General features: G+C 34.0%; 1 protein-coding gene across 4 annotated transcripts in view; it reads right to left on the bottom strand.

Moving 5' to 3' along the window:
* Positions 1 to 18,957, bottom strand: part of CtBP (C-terminal binding protein) — a 168,600-nt gene that overhangs the window by 33,743 nt on the left and 115,900 nt on the right. For all 4 annotated transcript variants that reach the window (XM_072529304.1, XM_072529305.1, XM_072529307.1 and 1 more), the window contains exons 2-3: positions 13,454 to 14,114; positions 5,952 to 6,261 (exon numbers count right to left, since the gene is read on the bottom strand). In XM_072529304.1, coding sequence (XP_072385405.1) covers positions 5,952 to 6,261; positions 13,454 to 13,936 — 793 coding nt within the window. In that variant the 5' untranslated portion in view covers positions 13,937 to 14,114. The remainder of the gene's footprint in view (positions 1 to 5,951; positions 6,262 to 13,453; positions 14,115 to 18,957) is intronic.

The following is an 18,957-nucleotide window of genomic DNA, read 5'->3' as shown; positions in this document are numbered from 1 at the left end:
AAGTCGTTTGTTTTATTCCTTAATAATAATAAAAATAATAACAACAACCCTATTTTATGTAAAAACTATTATTTATTAACTTTTTATACAATGCAGGAATTCAAAATATTATCAAAATTTAGACCTTAATAATTATTACAATTTATGAATTAACATTATGTAATCAATTGTTTGTTGTTTGTTTATTTTATTATTTGTCCGTCATAATAAATATAATATAATGTCAGACCAATCGAATACACTGCTCAAAATGATCAAATCTTACTAAGAGTCGTATCAGTTTTTTTAGGAACCAGCTGTAGTAAATAAAAAGAAAATTAAAAAAAATTATTATGATGGTACCGTAATCTCAGTTTTAAGAAAACACCACGCAAAACTTGATCCCCAAACGACAAACGTCCCACAGCAAGAATACGAATAGTCTACTATGTCGGCGTATGCTCGGAGACGGGTTGGAGTAGGATTGGTCACGCGACGGACAGATGTTGCGGCATTCACAAGACACAGTCAATTTCCCCATCATACAGTTGTGCCCAAGCCTTTACCGCGGTTCTACTGTATTGATTTCTTAATGCATAATAAAATACCTTATATCGTCTATTAAAATAGTATCGTCTATTAAAATAGTTAAAACACGTATTTACGTAAATATAGCTATTTTATTAAATTAAATCAAACTCGTTCACAATGGTCATAATTAAATCACACTAAATTATTATCTCTCGTTCCGCTGTGTTTATGTGTCATCACCGAACTACTCGTGACCATATAAGGCAATTAGTGACCCAAGCCAATCACCGTATTAGAAGTTGAGTGTGACTTCACAATGTCATAACAGAACTACCAGTATTCCATCTTAAGCTGATTAGGACATTAGGAAGTTAGTGACTTAAGCTGATCAGCGTATTAGGATAATAGTGTGACTGCATTCGACCATCCTGACGTCACGATCGTCCTCGATCGTACAACACCTATTAAAAAAAATAATATGTTCTTTATTATTAAGAATGCCAATTTATAGAAAGGCTCCATCATTCTGCAGAATGACATAGTCTAAATCAATTCGTTTCAGATAGCTACAACTATCCATACAAGCTCATTTTTAAACATTAAAACATATGGCTGTCATTTTTCAGAATGACAATGTGAATAAATCCGTTTCGAATAGCTACGGCTATTTAAACAAACTCATTCAAGACATTAAAATATTTGGGTGTCATTTTGCAGAATGATGAACTGAATATCCATTCAGAACATTAAAACATTTATTTGTCATTTTTCAGAATGACGAACTGAAAATCCATTCAGAACATTAGAACATTTATTTGTCATTTTTCAGAATGACGAACTGAAAATCCATTCAGAACATTAAAACATTTATTGGTCATTTTTCAGAATGACGAACTGAAAATCCATTCAGAACACTATAACATTTATTTGTCATTTTTCAGAATGACGAACTGAAAATCCATTCAGAACATTAGAACATTTATTTGTCATTTTGCAGAATGACGAACTGAAAATCCATTCAGAACATTAAAACATTTATTTGTCATTTTGCAGAATGACGAACTGAAAATCCATTCAGAACATTAAAACATTTATTTGTCATTTTCAGAATGACGAACTAAAAATCCATTCAGAACATTAGAACATTTATTTGTCATTTTGCAGAATGACGAACTGAAAATCCATTCAGAACATTAAAACATTTATTTGTCATTTTGCAGAATGACGAACTGAAAATCCATTCAGTACATTAAAACATTTCTTTGTCATCTTGCAGAATGACGAACTGAAAATCCATTCAGAACATTAAAACATTTATTTGTCATTTTGCAGAATGACGAACTGAAAATCCATTCAGAACATTAAAACATTTATTTGTCATTTTGCAGAATGACGAACTGAAAATCCATTCAGAACATTAAAACATTTATTTGTCATTTTGCAGAATGACGAACTGAAAATCCATTCAGTACATTAAAACATTTCTTTGTCATCTTGCAGAATGACGAACTGAAAATCCATTCAGAACATTAAAACATTTATTTGTCATTTTGCAGAATGACGAACTGAAAATCCATTCAGAACATTAAAACATTTATTTGTCATTTTGCAGAATGACGAACTGAAAATCCATTCAGAACATTAAAACATTTATTTGTCATTTTGCAGAATGACGAACTGAAAATCCATTCAGAACATTAAAACATTTATTTGTCATTTTGCAGAATGACGAACTGAAAATCCATTCAGAACATTAAAACATTTATTTGTCATTTTTCAGAATGGCGAACTGAAAATCCATTCAGAACCTTAGAACATTTATTTGTCATTTTGCAGAATGACGAACTGAAAATCCCTTCAGAACATTAAAACATTTATTTGTCATTTTTCAGAATGACGAATAAAATAAATTTGCTTCAAATAGTCAGAACTACTCAAATAAACTTTAGTTCCAGCTATTCAAACAAATTCCTTTTAAACAATAGAATATCTTTATGTCATTCTACAAAATGACTACACTGTCATGTAACTAACCTGAATAATTTTAAGATCTTTGAATCTTAAATCTCTTGATGTTTTCTCCACCAACAAATCCTTCATAAGGACGCCTTGTTCTTGATGAATGTACATCTTCTTTTACACGATATCTATCATTTGGTAAAACCTCAACAATCCTGAATGGCCCTCTATACTTTTCTAAAAGCTTCTAACTTTCATTGTTTGCTGGAAAACTTGTAACTTTTGTCAATACCAGGTCACCAACAGCATATTTCACTGGAGAGCATCTTCTTTTATTAAATTCGTTATTCTGTTTGATTCTGTTTTCTTCTAATCGTTTAGCTACATCCTTTCTCAATGACGTTACACCAATAATGTCCATATCATTATCTTCTATGTATTTGTCTCCATCAACTCTTAATTTGTACCCGAAAAACATTTCACTGGGAGAAGATTTAGTTATTCGGTGTTTTGTTCCATTTATTCCTTGTTGAATGTTTTTTTTTTTTTAATTCTTATCCCACATATCGGACTCAAACTTTGCACCCATTGTAACCATGGTATCCAGTAATGTTTTATTTGCCCTTTCTACTTGGCCGTTGCCTCTTGCCATTCTTCCATAAAATTAAAGTTCTGTTGCATGTAAAACAAAGTAAGCCCACATATATTATTATGCCGGACAACAATATATTTCTACTACTGCAAACCATATTCAGTAAAAAGGTGATAAGTGTCTTTAATACATTTTACGTGTATGATTTATTAAAATTTCTCTTCCATATCGACTAGTAAAAACCTTTAAGTACACTTACTTCATTCTACGTGTTCTTTTCGTTTTTGTATACCTTGACTACCTTCTCGGCGAAGAATCGGTAGACGAAATTGTTGTGGTTTCACTACTGGAACTACTATCTCGCTTGGACTTTTTCCTTTTCGGCATTTTGGACACTTTCAATCACTTAACATTAAAAACAGTTCACTAAATTCTACCGTAGGTTCTTTAACACACTTCTGATATCGTCTATTAAAATAGTATCGTCTATTAAAATAGTTAAAACACGTATTTACGTAAATATAGCTATTTTATTAAATTAAATCAAACTCGTTCACAATGGTCATAATTAAATCACACTAAATTATTATCTCTCGTTCCGCTGTGTTTATGTGTCATCACCGAACTACTCGTGACCATATAAGGCAATTAGTGACCCAAGCCAATCACCGTATTAGAAGTTGAGTGTGACTTCACAATGTCATAACAGAACTACCAGTATTCCATCTTAAGCTGATTAGGACATTAGGAAGTTAGTGACTTAAGCTGATCAGCGTATTAGGATAATAGTGTGACTGCACTTACACTTCCTCTTTACTACACATAGTTTTTTATCTTTTAATTTGAGTCACTATTTGTTTCATGATATTTTAAAAAGCTATTCCGTCTAAAAGAATCGGCAGACTCAGATGTAATAATTTTTTTTCGTCACTTCACAGCAGTGAGTTCTAATCTATTATAATTCTACGGAAACTGCGACCTGCGCCAACTTCAGGAATTCCAAAGAAGGTCGCTTAATCATGTTGCCAAATCAATCAGTATTTTAGAGTTTTTCTTTCTAGCTGACTATTAGAAACAATTAATAAAAAGTGTATTTGGGATTTTGCGCTTTACGAGAACCCACAATTATTCATGAGATACGAGGTTATCTGGCAATACTCTCCCGAACAAAAACAGACGCTGCTATGCTTACTCGATGTACAATAGATACACAACTAACAAACGACAACAACGATAGTGTGGTCACTTAGCTCTACAGACTATCCAGTCTATGTTAATATATACGTCTATGCCATAGACAGGGAACGTCAGCTGGGTTTAGACCGTCGTAAAACAGGTTAATGCTACCTACCTGATGAATCGTCGTAGTGATAGTAATCCCGTTCAGTATGAGAAGTTTGGTTGATTCATCTAGTTGAGCGGGTAACGGTGCGAAGCTACCATCCGTGGGATTATATGCCGGAACGCCATATTCTTTCTAGTCAAAGGTGGCAACGATATCCCTTGGGAGTTCCGAGAGTCCAAAAGCTCAACAAAATGTGACTTTACTAGGCAATAGTAGTTCGCTACAATTATCGCACGTGTCCTTATTTCCGTTAAGATTGTCGGTTTACAATGGGATCCATCCTTGCCACTAGACCAATCTTTAAAACGGACGAACATAGGTATTACAATCTTTTCGATGTTGGGACTCGGAATTGAATGTAGACGCCCTTATATACTTGGCAGGATGTTGTACAAGGTAGAGCAGTTTCCACGTTATATTTGTGTTTATAATTTGCAATGATAGTAACGGTCGACAGATGAGTGCAATAAAAATTTTATTGCACTAGCGTAATAACGAGCTAGTCATTTTTACTAAATACAGTTATAATGGGTTTGTTTTTTGTATGATGTGAAGGTGAGTGTTTCGACTAAAAAATTTCGGAATATTTTACTATACTGGAAAACGATAGTAGAACTCATCGCCACGGAGTTCGAACTATTGTATACAAGAGATATATTCCATTCCTAAGTACACTCCCCTTTCAGATCGAGTAATGTTAATGCAAGTAAAACTTATAACGAAATATTCTTAAAATTTTACACGTCTGCACAGACAAAGACGACAAAGTTAAAGGCAGAAAAAGATGAAGACGAAATCGATCAATTTTATAATACCTTAGAAGAGGCGATTAGAGCAACGAAGACTCAACAAATCACTGTCATACTGGGATATTTTAATGCTAATGTAGATCGAGATAAAGTTGGCGAATATATCGGAAACTATGACGTTGTATGACAAAGAAGAATGTCCTGGATGAGAAATTTAAGAGAGTGGTTTGGTTGCACCACAAACGTTTTCGGTTCTCGTCAAGTGAGTTTTGTATTATTTTACGAATTAATGTTCAGTTTTTTTCACTGATAGGATCGAAAACGTTATGAAAATTTATAAATCCATTTTTATAATTTTAATAAAAAAATTTTATACCATTTCAGAAAAACAAGTTTTTACTTCATTGTTAAGTTTTTTTTATTTTTTCAAATATCCATCAACAGTGCAGTTCATGAAAGCGAATAGCTGAACTTTCTTGATGTTAGGATGTCTGCAAAGTTTATACATTCTAAGATGGAGGGATAAAGTTTCGCGGAAGCGAGTTGTGGATAAAGCAAGGGTCCTACTAGATTGTAGTACCGGCAAACTAAGTAAATTTGTTTGTTGTTTGTTTTATTTTGTGGTTATTGACATTTTTATGCAGATATAACTGAAGCGATTATCATTAAGCAGAAGGATTTTACGAGAATGGCTGAAATAAGTTTTTTCTTTACGTAAATTTAGTTGCTGACTGTTGGTTTGAAATTATGAGATTGTAGACTTTGCACAGCATAAAATAATAAAAAACACTCTTACCCGTATTAACTAAAAACGCTCCTGGCCTCATCTGTTTAATAGTAAACTCGTTGATAAGGTGGTGATTGTGTTCGTTGAGTGTACAATGTAGCGACACGCAGTCTGATTGGAAGAGAAGATCTTGAAGGGTGTAGACGCGCGTCAAGCCCAGACTCTTCTCGATGCCATCAGGGAGGTACGGGTCGTAAAAAATCACGTTGAAACCAAATACTTTCGCCCTCAGTGCTACCGCTGAGCCGATTCTTCCTAGTCCTACGATTCCCAAAGTATCACCTCGTATCCTGGCACATCCCGCCGCTGCTTCTCGAACCTACGGATCATCGTTGAAAATTTATATTTCATAATATACTATTCGGAAATAACAATACAAGGCCCAATCTAACACATCTGTTAAAATTTACGTTTCAAAAGAACAATATACTGTAATGTAACGTCAAAAAAAAAAACAAAAAATAATAATTAAAAGAAAAATTACAGAAGTAAATTTTCAAATTTTTGTCGTCGACTAAGTACTTAACTAACCACTAAATCAATTACTTCGCACAGAAGACTAGAAATAAAAATAGCGAATAAATCAAACATTTGTATGTGAAAAAACACACAGACTGCCTCGTTATAAACAAGACCTTTGAAACGAGGTTATTTTGGTTAAATTATTCAATAAAAACCTATTTATTAAATAACGCAGTACAGCATCGTGCTAGTCTGAGACTCCCTCAGCTACACAGCACTCGCCTGATCAACTGACAATATGACGTAGGGGTTGCAGCATGCCATTAACTGTCATGGACTTCAAATGTAACGCTTAACTTAAGCCACCAGAAGTTCAAAATCATGAAATTTACAAGAAGGAGAAATTTATAGGGATTATGTCCTCTAAGCCTGAATTGTACAAATCTAAATCCGGTGAGTGAGTTAAAGTACCATGGGTAATAGACTCGAGGCTTACTTATAATCAGCAGATAAAACGGATAAGCAAGAGAGTGATGACTACGTTAGTGGTAGCTAGACGGATTCATAGAACAAATGTTGGGTTTAAAATCATACTTGATAAAGAGTCCTTGTACCCGGGACTTCCACGTAACAAGCATTTTGAGGATGATCTGACATCATTGAATGGTATGCGCGAATGTGATTTTAGGAGTGTGCAAGCCTTTATCAGGCTGGGTTCATTTCTATTGCTTGCTATTGGATTTTTAAGAAGGTAGTAAAACCGAAAGATCGAGCGAAAGAGAGGACTAGGAAGAAAAAGATTATCGGGGCTAAGAAATATCTGACAATGGACAATGCTAAATTTTGAACAACTAAAGATAGAGAAGAGTTTGAAATTATTGCAGTAGCCTAACCTCCATTAAAGAGAGCACACTTTAAGAAAAAGTAAAACCAACAATTACTTATGCATCAGTGGTATGATGACTAAAGGTGCAGCAAAGAAGTTCTATCCTCAAAGTAAGCAAGATACAAAGACGGAATCACAGAGAATTTGAGGCCCTACTGTACCTCCCCCTTTGCACATCGTTATAAGGATGAGGCAAGAATGGGATATTATTGACTGCGAGATAATGTAACAGTTAAATCAGGTTAAATAAGGAAATGGAAAAATGAAACACAACCTAGAATGCAGAAGGGTTGGGTGTAGGAATATTCAGTAGTGGTAGAAATGTATTTCTAGTCTACTGGGATAATACACCTCTAGATTCCAGGCAGATTTATGCAATCTTGTATTGTGCAAGAGAAATCAACATGACGGACAGAAAAATATCTAGGAAGATTACAAATTAGAAGAATTCTCTTTTAGGTAGAAAATAAACCATTTTCCATATACACTCATACCCATTTTCGTTTGCCCTCATTTTTACCGTCAAAAAGAATAAAGGAAAAATCTGTCAAAGAAAAGACTCAGACCCTTTATTGGTGAGTTTACGAGCAGTCAGTTTAGGTTTAGGTCGAGAAATTACGACGAGGGGTCACTAGTTTAATATAGTTCGTCTCTAGCCTACATTCATGTTCCACTTTACAGCTGCTCAAGTGTCCTGAAATTATTTTTACTTTATCTTTCTTTTGGAGAGTTGCCAGTAGAGTTAATAGTTGGATTTCTGTAAAAATGGATTACACTTACCCATCCTCAAGTCCACGATCTCAATACAATGTTACATTCGATCCGCTCAACGCGATCGCACAACATTGTAAACGCGTTAGCGGTTATAAATCTACAGACCAGATATACACTTACGTTCGAGCTATACAAAACACCAGACTGACAGAACAGAACAACAATACATCAACAGATAGTGTTGTGTGTGTGTAGCATTAATTCTAGATGCTACACATACAACACTATCTGCATGAACCATCTACCTTAGCGAAATTAACAACAACCGCAACTATTGCTTAACCGTCCGTACCAGGCAGCCACACCATCGTACATGGTGGTACTAAAAGTAATCTAAAAATCAAAATATTCTCATAGTTTGACTATTGCAAGAAACAACACTCCATCTACCTTCGTCAAGTCAATCACTACAAGTGAGCTGAAATACATTGAAATAAATATTTGTGAATGGATTTCATCTAAATACAGAACACCAAGTGAACGTGGGCACAAAAAACCAGACAGCTAAAAACAATAATAGACTACATAATAACAAAGAGAGCAATATAAAAAAGTGAAAGCACGAAGAGAAGCAGAATGTGGATCAGATCATTTACCACTGACAGCAGAAATGGAAATAAAATTTTGTTATTAAGTATTCTAACAAAACCGATCGTAACGAAAAACTAAGGAACATTCAAAAAAAGATAAAAATTATAACACAGAACTTATAAAAAAATTATTTTCAATGAAGAAAAATTATAGAAAACTACAAATAGCGACTGTACCAACAACTAATAAAATTCAAAAACATGCAAAGATAATTAAAGAAAGTATAAAAGAAGCAAAACTTCCAGTACCAGGAGAAAAAGAAGAAATAAATAATAAGTACGACAAAATAAGAAATCACCAAGTATATGAAAACAATAACCAAGGAAAGACAAAGTGGAAAAAATTTAAAAATATTGAGAGGACCGAGAGAAAACTCAAAAGCAAAATAACTAAGAAATATTCGCGATAAGAAAAGGGAGACCTACTCTATTACTCCAGTCGTCAGAGACGAAAATGCCACTGAACCTCTAAAAATCATACGAATAAGCTGAATTTTGCAGAAAATGTTAATTTTGAGACCCCAAAAAAGATGCAAAAAGGTTTACCACTTTTACCCCCGGGCTTCCCCCTAAAACCGTCGATTTTGAACGTCAATGTTCAATAAAATTTGTATCAGACGGATGGTAAAAATTCGATATCTTTTGACCCAAGTGTCCTATCGACTAAAACCAAGATGCGTTTTAAAGGCAAGGAGTGCAGCTTTCGTATGCAGTTTGCGTATTTTGCCGCAAACAAACTGAGATTTTATACAGGTGTTAAATAAATAAACGTGGCGCGATTTTTGACATTTTTTATGATTATCACGAGATCAATACAATCTATCCCTTTCACTAACTGGGCACTATGAAGTTTCGATTACTAGAGCATAACCTTCAAAACTTATAGCATGAAATTTTAGTTTTGAGTTTTGGCAACAAATGTGAGGCATTTTAAATATGCTTAAAAAACGCTGGATTTCACATAACAAACGATCTAAAACATTTAAAACTTTTTTTCAATTATACTAGTACGTTTTTCAAAAGAACAAAACTTCTGCAATAAATTGCACTCAAAACCGTCTTCTTAAATGCATTTCCCGCAACGTGTGATCGTTTATAATGTAAAACATTAAATTCTGCGTTTTTTATTCATATTTCAAATGCCTCATATTTGTTACCACAACCCAAAATTGAAATTTCATACCATATGTTTCAAAGACTGATCTCTAAAAATTGAAATTTTACTACAACTGGTCAATAAAAGTGATCAATTTTATTGATCTCACGAGAATCGTAAAAAATCGCGCCATATTAATTTATTTAACACCTTTATAAAACTGAGTTTATTCTCAGCAAAATACAAAAACTGCATACCCTCTTTGCCTTTAAAACGCATCTTGATTTTGTCGATAGGACACTTGGATCAAAAGATATCGAATTTTTACCGACCAGCTGATACAAATTTTATTGAACGTTGATTTAGCGCGTGTAACTGACATGAAAAATCGACGGTCGCTTCAAGCGTTGTTTCTAAGAGAACGGTTCATTCTACGGTTCAAAAAATGCTCATAAATATTTTTTATTTGAAACATTTTTTTCTACGGTGTACAGATCCTCGGTAAATATATTTTTTTGAGTTTTTACCGCCCTGCGAGGGAGATTTTAGGGGGAAGCCCGGGGGGTAAAAGTGGTAAACTTTTTTGGGGTCTCAAAATTAATATCCTCTGCAAAATTCAGCTTCTTCGTATGATTTTTAGGGGTCAACTCTCTGACCACTGGACTATATGAAACTACTATAGAAACAAGACTCACAATTCACAGAGAAATAAAATGTACAAAAAATTAGAAGCAGTTTCGAGTAACAAATAACAGAAAAGGATATAAAAATCAAGAACAATACGGATCATAAAAAATACTAATTAAGTATTAAACATATTTTAAAAATAAATAAAATTGGACGGCAACGTTACGAATTTCTTAAATCTTGATGATAATCAACAATTTACCTACGTATTCAAAAGTAGTCAATTACATTAGTACCCAATTTACCTGTTCATTTTATAGCGCTGCAACTAAAAAGGAGTTTTAGTCATCAGTTTACATATATGCACATTCCACTGGTTTCCAAAATTAGTTGTAATAACTACAAATTCTGGACAAAATTAACGCATCACTGGTTGCGTTAATATTGCGTTATTAACATCGATAAACGTAGTACGGATATTTGATGACTTACATACATTCGACGTCGATATATCGATATTGTCAGTGTACCTATTAAGAATAAAACCATTTCGGTATAAATCGCTGCTTCACGATCGTTTTGGAGACAATCTTCTTTACAAACTGGACATAACTATTAACGTGTTGGAAATTGAATTACTAGTTATTGATGATAATATGATATTATATTGTTTGACACATTAGTCCAACCACCAAAAGAACAAAGTCTCAATATTGTATATTTGCCAGAATAAATTTTATCATACTTGTAATTTTGTAATCTATTTTGTTTTTTAAAACGTACCACTAAGGCACATAGTGATTTGTAATTTTCTTATTATGATCTTAGGATACTACCTAATAAGGTTGCACCTTCCTGGAGTTGCAGTTACACCTTCCTGGAGAAATGTGGACAGTTTTAGGAGAGACAGGAACAAGTTGGGTAATATGTTTATTAGTAGAATTATGGAAGTGAGATACATGTCATACGAATGGAAAAGCAGTAGATATATTAGTACCTGTTTACAGAACAAGCGAGATATACAACAATGTACAAACGACAGGGCTATAAAACTGTTTAGTCACACCATGATGATGGAAAAATATGGGAATAAAGAAACAGGATGCTCATATGATATTCATTAATTTTGAGAATGCTTAGAGCATAGAGTTCCTCGAGAGATTCTGTGGTGACCGCTAAATAGGAAAGGAATTCCCGGTGAATATATGAAGATTATGACAGACATGCATAAGGGAATAACAACTAGTGTTTAGTTAGTAATGTGCTTAGAATCCTCATTTATTCTCGTTAGTGTTGGACCGAATAACAGCGAAACTACAGGGTTAGCATTCCCTGGTGCTTAATATATGCTGGTGATTTAGTGTTAGTAGGAGATACTGAAAAGAATATAGAACAAAGACCGGAACAGTGGAGACAAGCTGTTGAGGAAAAGCTCTAAAATTCGTAGGATAAAAACAGAGTAATTGAAATTTTCATTTAAAATGAAGTTAATACAAATAAAATGATAACTTTGGATGGTGAAATGATTATGAAAAGTAATAGTGTTAAGTATACAGGATCGGTATTACAAAGTAATGTGGAAATAGATAGAGATAGATAGAGATACATGCAGTAGAATTAGAGTGGGAAGGATGAAGTGAAAGGAAGAGAGTGATGTGTTGTGTGATAGATTTCAATAAAGCTGAAAGGAAATGATATAAAACAGCCATAAGATCAGCTATGATGTACGGAACTTAATGTTGGGCAATTAAAAGAAAGAGGAACAACGAATGCATGATCACCGATAAAGGCGACTGATATTGGTATGACCAAGGTAGAAACTTATGTAGAAATTTAATTAAGGAAGCCGATCCTACATAGATATAAAGGAAAAGAGAATAATGATGATTATGGTCTTACTAAGTCTTTTGTAACTAATAAACATACATCTCAGCTACATATTCTTGTACATTTTTTGCACCGTTATTCGTTTATCTGCGCTTGACAATTTTAACTTGTAGATTGGAGCTGATGTGTATGGATTCATACACGAAACGGTTTTCATTAAAGGGTGAAGTACTCCTCCACTGCAGTTGCTTGATAACCCCCACACAACTACGCTCGTGTAAATTTTTAATTAGTTGTCGCTTAAGTATCCTGTACGCATGACGAATTCAAAATTTAGCTAAGTAGCGCATGCGCGGCCAGATGTATATTTTAATTTTAGTACTGCTAAAAATTCTACTGTCAATTATGAATTAAGGACTGCACTGAATTTCCAGATTCAAGACTCTATGACTAGTTCTTAAAACTGCCGGTTTCTAAATTCTTCAATGTGCTATCAAACAATATGAAATGAAATATATATTCTCATTTTGTGAAACCTACATAAATTACGCAAATCAATAGTCTCCCTATTTATGTGGACATTTTATTGACTACTTACATACTGTTGATATTGGTTTATTGAATGAATAAAAATTAGGTGCTGGAATGAATGAATAAAAATTAGTTTTGAACCAACCTCAGGGAAAATTTATAGGGTCATCTTAAACGGTTAAACGGTAAATGCAGTAATTGAAGAAGCTTCTCTAGTATCTCAAGAGATATGGATGCGATAGTTAAGTGTGGAGGAAAATCCATAAAGTAGTAACATTTCATTGAATACATCAATTCCATGATTTTGAATCTTTTAACGCTTCTCATTTAGAATATAGTATTTATGTCATCGCATATCATAATAAAAAAAAAATTATTTTTAACTATCCGTGTTTGACCCTTGTGTGTGGGTGTAGTACTTGTTAATAAGTAAAGTTGCCTCATTGTCTTAAAGAGGCTTCTGCTATATCCGAACGACTGTGGTAATTACCTCGGACTCGATCGAGCATCGATCTAAGAACAAGAGAATTTTTTATTTAAAAAGAAATTCCCATAATCAGTGAGCTTTTACTCGATAATCTCATTTTTATGTTATTATTTTAATTTTATATTCAAACATGTAATAATAGAAGCTTAATAAAGTAGGTAACTTAATCGCAGTACGCTATTTGCTTGATTTGTGTAAAATGTTAACAGAAATAAAACATAAATACGTTACCTGTTCTGGTCCTGTGAATTTTTTTCCTTCCCGCACCATATTAGCCAACCAATATGTTCGCCTGTATAGGTTCAATATGAGACACATCGTCGTATCGGCGACTTCTTCTACACCGTATCCCGGCACATTGCACACCGCTATACCCAGTTCACCTGCAGCCTTTACATCAATATTATCTACACCGCTCCCTATACGCACTATAATACGCAGTGTCTTGAATTTTTCCAAGTCCTCCTTAGTCAAGATAATGGTGTGCCACATAAGCGCGCCTACCGCCTCGTTGAGCACTTTCTCGTGTATTTCACTGGTACTTTGCGCGTCGCAAAACGCCACCGTGGCCACGTCTTTTAAAATTGGCATTTCTATCGAACAATCACGACCGTCCAACAAAGCTACGAGAGGCCTCGTTTGCATGGGTCCGTTTGAAATTGGGCCGCGTGGCTCAAACCTAGGCCTTTTGGGCATCATTTTTCTCTTGTCCATTGGGTGCAACTAACCACACATGCACAAATTGGTGCCACTGCCACGCACGCGCACAATCACACCACCTAGCACTCTGGGTTCCGAATGGGTTCTTCTACTGACCACAGCGTCCGCGACTTTGACCCTTAGGTTACCTTTCGCGGTTTAAGGTGCGCTTCATTGTCGCACATGAAGATTTCTGTAACAAAAAAAAAACGATTAGAAAATTCAAACCAAACAGAATATTAAACGATAATGAAACCTAATCATCCGTTTTTTTTTTCAAAAAAGAATAGCTTTTTCTTCTTAACCATTTGTTTCCCACTAGTACCACCTTTAAACTAACTTTCCTAAACGCCCCAGGTTTCTCAAGGTATCTACCAGTATACACTTTCATTCTACATAAAATTTACCAAAAGTAAAATTTCTTTGTTATAAAAAGCAAAAGCAATAAACATTGCAGGAAAGAAGAAATGTAGTTATTTATATTTAGAAAAAATGAGCGAAGAATTGACCTATTCAAAATAATCGTAGAGAAAGCCATGGAAAAGAAAATGCGAAGGCGTGGGAGTACCGGTACGAAACGAATATCTATATACGTTAAGCTTTACAGACAATCAAGTAGTGATTGCACAAGATCAAGAAGACCTCAGTTATGAAGAAACTACAAGAAGAATATACCAAGGCTGGCCTAGATATTAACCTCGCGAAAACAGAGTACCTATCTACAAGTGAAGAAGACATAGAAGACCTACAGATCGACGACAACGAAACAATCAAAGGAAAGGATAAATTCAAATATTTGGGGTTTATAATCACGAAAAAGGCAACAACAGAGGAAGAAATTAAGCACAGATTAGGACAAACAAGAATAGCACTCCGACAACTTAACTCAGTATGGTGGGATATACACCTAAATATGAAGACAAAAACACAGATCTATAAAACATTAGTGCGGAGTATTACGACATATGGGGCTGAAAATTGAATCATAAACAAGAAAAACAGCAGTAAGATAGTAGCAACAGAGATGGAATGTCTGCGAAGATGCTGCAGAGCAACAAGAATGGATAGGTGAAATAATGACGAAATAAAGCAAAGAACATCAATAGAAACAGACATACTAACATATATAAAACAAAAAAGACTAAAGTGGTATGGACATGTAAGAAGAACTAGCGACAGCAGATGGATAATGAAAATAACCGAATAGAGCCCCATAGGAAGAGGACGACCCCGAAAATCCTGGAGGAACGAAGTAGACGACGCCATGAGTAAGAGAGGCCTAAACGATGGAGAATGGGACAACAGAGAGATGGAAACGGTTGAGCGAGGGAAGGTAGTGAATACTGTAGAATCTCAGAATATATATATATATATATATATATATATATATATATATATATATATATATATATATATATATATATATAAGCGAAGAATAATTTAGTGAACTTTACGAACAAAATCTATCATCTCAAATGCAGATGACGATGATTATGAGAATGAGTTTCACGACCTTACATATGTTAGTACCAACAAAATTAGTTAAGATTTGTTAGATAATTAAAGATTAGAGTAGAATCTATGGAAATTAACAAATTACAATATACATATAATTCTGAGATAAGCAGCTTTCCCCTCACCAACGCATTCAGTTAAAGAATAATGAGAAATGCACTCTGCCGGAACAGCTGTAGTGAAAATAGCCTGTTATTATATGGAAGAGTACAAAACAAAATTTGTCAGTGTTTTGTTCTTAGACCAACAAAATTGTTATAAATCCTAAACTCAACGATTATAAAATTCTGGAAATAATCCAGGTATGTTGCTAATCTGTCAGGAGTACTACGATGACAGTGGTGACTAACCACTAAACACCAATAGTGCGTACTGGAGTAAAATTATTCGAAATGGCTTGTTTGATTTACAACCTCTCTACTCTAGTACTGGCAAATATCCCAGAATTCCCAGGTACGTTTGTTATGCTCTATCAAATATTTGAATATGAACCATTGTTATAGTTTTGGATAATGCCCCAAACCATTCGGAAATTTTAAATAAGTAGCCAACAAATTCCCCGAGAGTATATCAAATAAAAGAATGGTTAACGAATAAAAGTATTTAATTTTCTCAGGATTCTTTCAAGCAGGAATTACTATATGTGTTTAGCCAAAAAAAATAAAAACAAAAAATATTTATAGTAAACGATATTATACACAGTTTTAAACATAATGTGTTAAAACTACCCCTTTACCATTGTGTACATATTTTGGGAATATGTAAAACATACTACGATAACCATATTGGACATAACGGTTACAATAGTTTTGGAAACATAAGCATTGAATGTTGCTACTCCTGCAATTTGGGAAAAACTGCCGACGACAGAGATTGTTGTTATTGTTTTATCAGTAAATACCACTACAATTCAGAAAAAATAGAACTTGTAATTTTCTTCTATTTTTGCATTATATTATCATACATTATCAGTAACCGTATATTTTTATTTGTCTTCGACAGTGCTTTAAATATTGAGAGAATTTGCTATTAACTATCTCAGCACAATGGGCCGTTTAATTAAAAGCTTTCAAACCTAATCCAAAATAGACGTAAATTCGTAAAATATCCAGTAACTTTTGTTTCCTGTGCTACTCCCTAGCTACAGATCAAATTTCACGCCAATCCATCCCATCCAAAAAATTGGGTTGCCAAATGCTTTAGTCACCGTACTATTTGATGAATGATTATCAATATATTATTTATATGAAGACCACACGGAAGGCGAAATGTCAATTTTTTATTATTTTTTGTCCAGAGCAGCAATATGTAGGTTTTTAGTAGTAGTTTTATGTGAGTCATTCAAAAATTCGCGAAAAAAACACTAGAAAAAGAAAATTACAGGTCAAATAAATGAAGTAATGAAGCGGTTAAGACAACAGAGTCATGAAACAGGTGACGATTGTCAATGTAAGAGACTTAAGTGTTTTAAAACAGTAGATCAACAAAACCGATCAAACATTATAAACAATTTTAACCGTATGGTGTGTGATGAACAAAATATTTACTTGACAGGCCTAATAACGTTAATGCCTGTAAAGCAAAGAAGAGCCCGAGATGAAGCTACATCAAGATTGCATGATGCAACGTATTCTTTTAGGGTTAGAATAACGACTGACGATAAAACTAATGACGTCCCAGTTTGTTTTAAAGCTTTTTCTAAGCCTTCATGGAATTGGTCGGAAGAGGCTTGAAAATATTCAAAAAAGTTTAGCTACTGGTAGTGCACCAATTGAAAAATTCCAAAAAAACACGCATTACCAAAACAACAGCTAGATTAAGTTACTGAACACATAAAGCGTTTTAGAGGAAGACAAAACCATTATAGTAAAAATAAAACTAACAAAATGTACCTTCCGGATGACTAAGATGATTAAGAAAATGTACACTATGTACAAATCCGATAGGGGCGCTCCTGTCTTACGAAACATATCGAAAAATCTATAATAAGCATTTTAACATTAGTTTCGGCTATCCGCGGAGTGATAGTGTTCGCGATCCGTGTGTAGTGCTTGCGATAATTTCATGGCTGACCTTAAGGTCCTTCACAATAAACTGAATGAAACAAATGATGCCTCTGAAAAACAAAAGATAGAAGTTGAAATAAAACGAATAACTTTGGCAAATAGCCTACACAAATCCAAAGCGGAAGCATTTTATGAAATAAAGAGAAAGGCAAGTAAAGCAGCAATGCAGAATGTTAACTGTGAAGCAGTCGCTATGGATTTTGAAAAAAATTTATCCCCTCCAAACATTCTGACCAACGACGTCTATTATAAGAGACAACTCACGCTTCACTCCTTTAACATTCATGTATTGTCAACAGGAAATGCTACATTTTATTGTTTTCCAGAAACCATAGGAGGCAAAGGTTCAAACTAAGTAGTGTCATTTCTGCACCATTTTATCTTTGTTCAGCTTCATCTGTCAGTTCGTCACCTCCACATATTCTGTGATTCATTTGGCGACCAAAATCAAAACTTCACTGTTTTCCGTTATCTTTACTATGTAGTTAATACTGCAAAAAGGTTTGACTCAATCAAAGTAACTTTCCCAAAACGAGGTCATTCTTACATTGAGTGCGATCGAGTTATGGGTGTGATAAACCAAAAAATTATGGTTGAACTTCCTGAGGATTGGTACACGGAAATTAGACCATGTCAAGTAAAACCAAATCCGTTCGATGTCGTAGAGGTTGATCAATCACTTATAAGAAACTGGTTACTATTCTTGGAGCAAATTTCCGTAACTAAATCAACATATAAATCAAGACCAATCAGAGAACTCGAAATATTGAAAGATCATCCACGCCTTTTCAAACACCGAGATTCCTATAATGGACAAGGGGTCAATTTTACGCAAACCATTTACAAATTTCGATAAGGTGCAACTACCCGAGAGGCAGTTTATTGTGCCACCAAAATTATATATAGGTAAGTTTGTTTTAAAAATTCGCTTCATTTTCTCTTTTTTCATATAGATGTTTTTTAGAGCTAAGGAAAATTTTTAAGGAAAAATTCAACGATCTGGTCCACTTGAGTCAGTATTGCACATCTGAAAGAGCTAGATCGTTCTATAGAGGCTTACTTTACAAAAAAACCACAAAAACGTAAACAAAATGAGGAGAAAATAATAAAAGCTAGACAAATGAAGAACAGAAAAAAAGTTCTTGTCATACATTTCGCTTTTTTCCCGTGTTTATAGTGACTTGTGTTTACATAAAGCAATGTTTCTAAGTTTTGCGTTTTATTTTAAATTCCGCTGATTAAATAATACGTTACAAAATAACTATGAAGACTACTTAAATAAAGAAGTACGCAAAATATTTAATTTTATGATAATAGTTAGGGTTTGAAAGTTAAAAAATCAATTTTCTCGAATTAACCTCTTTGTGACATTTCGCCTTGCTTCCGTGTGGTCTTCATATATATTTGTTGTTTTTTAAATACCCGAGATATACAAAAATGTAACAAAACAATGTT

The sequence above is a fragment of the Diabrotica undecimpunctata genome, chromosome 4 (assembly GCF_040954645.1).
Source record: "Diabrotica undecimpunctata isolate CICGRU chromosome 4, icDiaUnde3, whole genome shotgun sequence".
Taxonomy (NCBI): domain Eukaryota; kingdom Metazoa; phylum Arthropoda; class Insecta; order Coleoptera; family Chrysomelidae; genus Diabrotica; species Diabrotica undecimpunctata.
The sequence above is the reverse complement of the archived record's forward strand: the minus strand, read 5'-3'. Positions and strand labels throughout refer to the sequence as shown.